The following is a 6102-nucleotide window of genomic DNA, read 5'->3' as shown; positions in this document are numbered from 1 at the left end:
GTTCAATAAAATTTTGAATGCAATTCAACAAATGTGATGACATGGCTTTTCACCTGTGACCTGTCTGGAGAAGGTTAAAGAGGTTTTTAAAACTATTAAATTTATTCTTTACTTTCAATTAGAGGTTATAAGGAATAATTATATTCAATTAGTAAATACATGTATGTTTTAGTGTAGTGATTTGTAACTTCAAGAAGCTAGAGAATTGGATGAAATAAATAGTGATTCTGATTTTATTCAATATTTCAGGGCATTAAAGATTGGTTTAATAAATCAAGATCTTGTTGATGACTGTGATCCATCTTTGATGTTTACTATCCCTCGTCTGGCTATCACCTGGTAAGATGTTTTCACAGTTTCTTCTTTTTTTTCTGAAGTGATTTGTTTAGTTTTACCGTAATCTTAAATTTTCAAGATGATAACTCACCTTTTCACAAAGAAATGCTATTTTCCTCATGTGTCTGCTTATGAGATTTTCATGCCACTAGCCTTAAGCTAACTATCACCTAAATTCACATGTTTAATCTCAAATGCACTGGTGCATGATGACATCATGTGACAATAGCCCCTCACCAATAGGAGGGCAATACAACCTCAATGTGCTCTACTTCTATGCACTTACACTCGTGATAACTTCATTCTTTCCTCAGCTTTGCATTGAACAGAAATCTTCAAATTTCTTGTCTGTGTTTATTTGGAGATTTGCATTTATTAACAGAACTTTGATATTTGTTCTCTTTGGCTTTTGTTTCAAAAGCTTTAATTCTTTTCATGAATTCTCAAGTGACAGTGATTTCAACTTTGTCCTGGGTGAATGACAATGTTATACACACGGGCTATATCTCTACTGTGGCTTTGGGAAGCTCATTGACTGTTGAGGATGTTACTGCCAGTTTACAACATGTTGTGAGATCCATCGTGTATTAATGGCTTTTTATTCCTGTCCATTTGGCTGATGTCCCTTCCTCTCAATTTGCAGCTGACCAGGAGGAAGATGAGTTTGACTGTTCCCTTCAACTGGATTTGCTTTGAGTACCTCCCTACTGGTCTAGATAATCCTTAATCTTCCACACTGTTTCAGGATTTGATTTCTTTCTCTTTCACCTGTGTCTTATGAGTTTTCTTAATCTTTGCTCGACGATCTTAATTCTTAGGATTATTTAGTATTTCCTCCCTTGCCTGACATTCGGGTTCATGCTGATACCTTCTTTGATCAGCTTCATACCCGTACCCATGCCTCATCCTCTTCACCTCCTTGTTCTCATGTCTTAGGAAAATGAATGAAGGTAAGGTTTCTCAATTCTCAGTCTTTGGAATTTCTAATACCTACTTGGGGAAATGGACCCTTGTCTTCTCTTTCACTTCCTAGTGCCCAGTTTTTGCATGTCTTTTCCTCACTACCCTACTACTTATGTTACCATCTTATGTCTGAGGTGCTTCAGAAAGGTTTTTGGGGAGGTTTGTTCCCTTCTTTTAACCATGATTGCCCATACCACTTCTGCCCCATCTTTATTCACTTTATTAATTGGCTGTTGGGTTGGGATACACTCTTTGTTGATCTCCACCTACCTACTTCTAATCTGCATGATCTCTGTTGGGCTCCCTTTCTTTAACCTGACTTCTTCAGCACCAGTCATCTTTATCTTCCCTGTTTTCTTGCCTTTCACAACCTCACCCTTCAATACTTGTTTCTCAATTGGGTCATTCTGCCCCTAAAATTCCTGTTCCACCTTCCAAACCTTCCTTCCTGTTCTCGCACTACCTGCAGTCAGGTTTGTCACACGTCTTATCTGTGACTATTGTGTCTGGTCAGGCCCAATGGGTGTCCGTCTGTCACAGTTTGCTGACCTTTGGTCACAGTTCTTTACTCACAGATGGGTTCTTCAGGTCCTCACCCATGGTCCTTTTGTCCTTCCTCTGACCCAATCTATCTTTGGCATCTCAAGGATGCAGTATCTTATCCTTTGTCCAAACATTCCACTGAGAAGGTATACAACCTTTTTTTGGTTTTTACTCTTGTCTATTTATGGTCCCCAAGAAGATCAGGGATGGGCTTATGGTAACAAATTATCTCTCAACCGGTTTCTGGTTATTTCACGATTTTGGATGGAGAATTTCTTTTCTGCCTTGTTGTCCTTGTTACTCGAACTGTAATTGACCAAAGTTGACATGCTAGACCCTGTCCTCCAGACATTTTCTGTGATTCGTCCATCGGAATTGCATCTTCCAATTCCATTCACTTCCCTTTGGTATAGCATTGACCCCTTATGTATTCAAGACCTTCACTTGCCACCTTCTTGGCCTGGTACTGAGATTCCACTTGTCCATGGATGATTGACTCCTCTTAGCCAATTTTCAGGATATCTTCTTACATCTGCTCTCCTACAAAAGGCTGCTTGGTTCCAATGGCTTGTCAAGATATCATTCTTTTTTTTTTCATGCCCACTTAATGTTTGGTACATCTGGGCATTTACTTCAATTTTTGTGTCGGCCAAGCTCGGCCTTCATCCTTTTGCCTTCAAGCACAGTTATAGCTTCCAAAGTTTATAGTATAACAACTCTAGCAAACCAATAATAGATGCTCTTTTTTTTGGTGCATCTTATTGGTTATATTTATAGGCGTGTGGAGGCTTTCTAGAAAATTCAGATTACATAACAATACAAAGCTACATTTAATCGTTTATGTACATACATATATTGTTCATTCTTACTTTTGAGAATCTTCTACAACTTTGGAGAATAGGCGGGAGTTTTGCAATACATGTTTAATAGTATAAGCTATGCATGTTTCTAAATATAAATTTAATCTAAACAAATGTTGATATTAAAATAAATATATAATAAATCTGTCAAGTATTTGTACTAAGGATTTGTTTGTAAATTTATGAGATCAGTCTAGCTCTGATGGACTATTCTGAGTACAAGGTGATTTTCATGTTAGTAATAAAAATACATTTTTTCATATTATAGTATTCATATTTTATTTACATAACCTTTAGAGCCTCCTAAATATATATCAAAATTTTGTTTTAAGTTAAACGTTATATTTTCTGTTATTTTCTATGTACTAACACTATACAAACTTGATTCATTTGATTGACCTTGTAACTACCACAAAAATTTATTTTTTTCTTGAATGAGTGCAGATTGTAACAGAAAATTACTATTGTTTATTCTAAACAGCCTTGTACTATAATAATTTCCATCTGTTTTTATTTAGTTTTATTCTTCTGTTGCTCTTTGAACTATATCTAACTACTAAACTGGTATAACAAAGCTATAAATCACCTGGCAAGCACATAACTCAGGTCACAGCATTCAAAGTATTGAATTACATAACACATGGGCCACTCGTGTGCATGTCCCTCTGAGAAAGTTAAAAAAAATTTTTTCAATATTGTTTACTTATCTGACCTAATAAGGTTGTAATTTTTACCTATTTGGTACTTTTTTTAACAATTATTAATAATAATAATTATACATGAACAAGAAATATTGTAATTGCTTCTGCCTCTTGTTTTTTGTTTTTTGTGCTTTGGTCCCTGACAAAACTGAATCCTACTTTTTTATAATGATGGTAGTAGTACATAAAATATATATTTCCAATATGCAGTTAAGAACACTAAATATGAACACCCAAAAATGACCTAAAACCCATACAATTTAATTGGCTTTCTAACTAAACTAAGTGGATTAAAATAATTCCCTTCCCTGACTTTGGGGATAGCAAAAATGAATTTTTAGGCTAAATAATTTAAAACCGATCATGAGAATGAGATAGCCTTACATGAAAATCAGTAAATTGAAATATTTTCTTGCTATTGGTTATAAATAATCCATTAGCAAATGATTGAGAATTACTAAAATTCTTTTGAAAGCATGTGATATGAGGGTGGCAAGTGGGTTTGACTTTTTGATTTATATTTCCATAAAGCAAGAATATTTGAGGCTATAAATTGGGACTATATCTCTTAGCAACAAACAAACAAACATGCACACACTATAAATTTACAATTTATGTTAAATGTAGGACATCATAAAAGGGTAGTCATGATATCTAAAATGGGCAATTCAGAGGAAACAGTTGTCACGTTATTCGGATTTATTGAAATATTTCCATTTGAAATTAAGAAATTTAAAGTTTTATATTATTAAAGTTTGTTTATTTAAATACCTTTTGGCACCATGTTTCTTCACATATATTGATGACAAAGTAGTTTAATTAGATTTTGAATGTAATTGTTAAAAGGTTGTGACATGCGCACTTTGACTTTCCCGTATCCAGAAGGTTAATGGACTAAGTTGAAAAAGTATGGATAGTTTTTTATGATTTTCATAAACACCATAAAATAAGTTATTCTCAAATCGGTCAAGAGATGACAGAACTATGAGCTAAATGTTTGTACCTGAAAAAATAAATTGAGCCATTCTATGAGCTGCTATGCCACGGTTAAAAACACTTGAAGGTTTTTATTTAGAAAGTTTTAGGGGTTATATAAATTTGAAAATTTTCAGATGAAGAAAAGTATTTTAATTCTTAACAAGAAAATCACCTTGCACTTGTAGCAGCCAACACTCTGACTCCATATATTCACAGACAAATTCTTCGTAAAAATACTTACTTAAGAGTCTGATATTTTGTGTGCAAGACTTGTAGTGTTTACTGAGAGCTTGCCAAATTTTGTGATGATACACATACCATATTAAAAGTTATCTCAAAGTAACTCTAATAGTTACTTTTGGGTTAAATGGTTGGTGTAATCTACTGACCCCATATAGAGAGAGTTAACAGAAGACCACTACAACATCATAGATAGAAAATGGATATTTGAATGGTTTTGTATCTAAGCTGAGGGTAATTTCAAAACAGGCTTTATTAATTTTCTTTAAGAGCTATAATGTCAGAGCTACCTAAAAACCTTATTAAAACTGTGAAAGTAGAAAGAGAAATGCAAGTAATTATTCTTCATTATGAATTACTTTTTTAAATAAGCTTGGGAATCAAAAAATACTTTTCTGTGTACATTTATTAAAACTGATTTGGACTCTTCCTGTTTAGTGGGCTCCTGATTTATCCTGATGGCCCTCTAAATGTAGATGGTGATCCATCTGAGATGTCAGAACTTTTTAAACCATTCTACACTCTTTTATATAAAATTAGGTAAGTACTTGTTCATGGCAATATAAAATATTGGCATTTTCTCTTCTCTCTGAGCTGTTGGCAACATTCATAATGTTCGTTGTCATTGATAAGAAAAATGTTGACATTTATCTCGTGATATGCTTGTCAATTTAAGTGAAGGTTTGTGTTGTACTACAAACACAAATTCCAGCAATACAAAACTTAGATTTGCTTGAAAGTGTTGAAGCTGTGTATTTCTTTTTTGCATGAGATACTCTATAATATTTGTTATTAACTACAAATCATAATCTAGTAATTATTCTAGAGGGTAAACACTGAACTGAAAGTAAATTCCTCTTCTATGCAAAGCCCTATATCATATTTGTATAGTTAAATTTCTATCATAACCTATTACTTTATTTTGTAATTATTTGTCATAACAATGAGTGGAAAATTAAGTCATCTTTCATGCACATTGTATATGACAGTTGTAATGCAATTGTAGCATTACTTTTTGTACATCTACAGTAAACATTAAGTAAGAAGAAGAATGATATATTTAAAAATATAAACTTAATAGTGACAGGTGTACATTATATCTTTAAATGCCTTACTTAACATGTGAAAAAATACAGCGTGAGACAATAAGAATTGCAAAATGTCATAAAACATATTCAGAATGTTTATTTAACTAATGATAATACCATACAAACGGTAGAAAAAGAATTGTATAGGTTATGTATTAGAATTTCAAATAGCCTGAAATTGAGTTGAATAATTTAAATTTAGTAGTTAAATAATTGCCAATATATCCAATTTATATTTGCTAACAAGATTGATACACACAGTTTTCTTTTTTTAATACAAATGTTTTAATATATAAACAACAATACAACTTACAATAACAGTTATTATAAACAATGATTTATATTCAAAAGTTTTACAAACTTACAAACAATATTGAGTCTCCTTTCTGGTCT

General features: G+C 32.7%; 1 protein-coding gene across 1 annotated transcript in view; it reads left to right on the top strand.

Annotated features, from left to right (window-relative positions):
* Nucleotides 1-6102, top strand: part of LOC106463607 (lateral signaling target protein 2-like) — a 69075-nt gene that overhangs the window by 41241 nt on the left and 21732 nt on the right. The window contains 2 exon segments of the mRNA XM_013923657.2: nucleotides 250-339; nucleotides 5060-5161. Of these exon segments, the coding sequence (XP_013779111.2) occupies nucleotides 250-339; nucleotides 5060-5161 (192 nt within the window).

Source organism: Limulus polyphemus, unplaced genomic scaffold (assembly GCF_000517525.1).
Source record: "Limulus polyphemus unplaced genomic scaffold, Limulus_polyphemus-2.1.2 Scaffold1445, whole genome shotgun sequence".
In the NCBI taxonomy this organism is placed as follows: Eukaryota; Metazoa; Arthropoda; class Merostomata; order Xiphosura; family Limulidae; genus Limulus; species Limulus polyphemus.
This window is presented reverse-complemented; position numbering and strand designations above follow the sequence as displayed.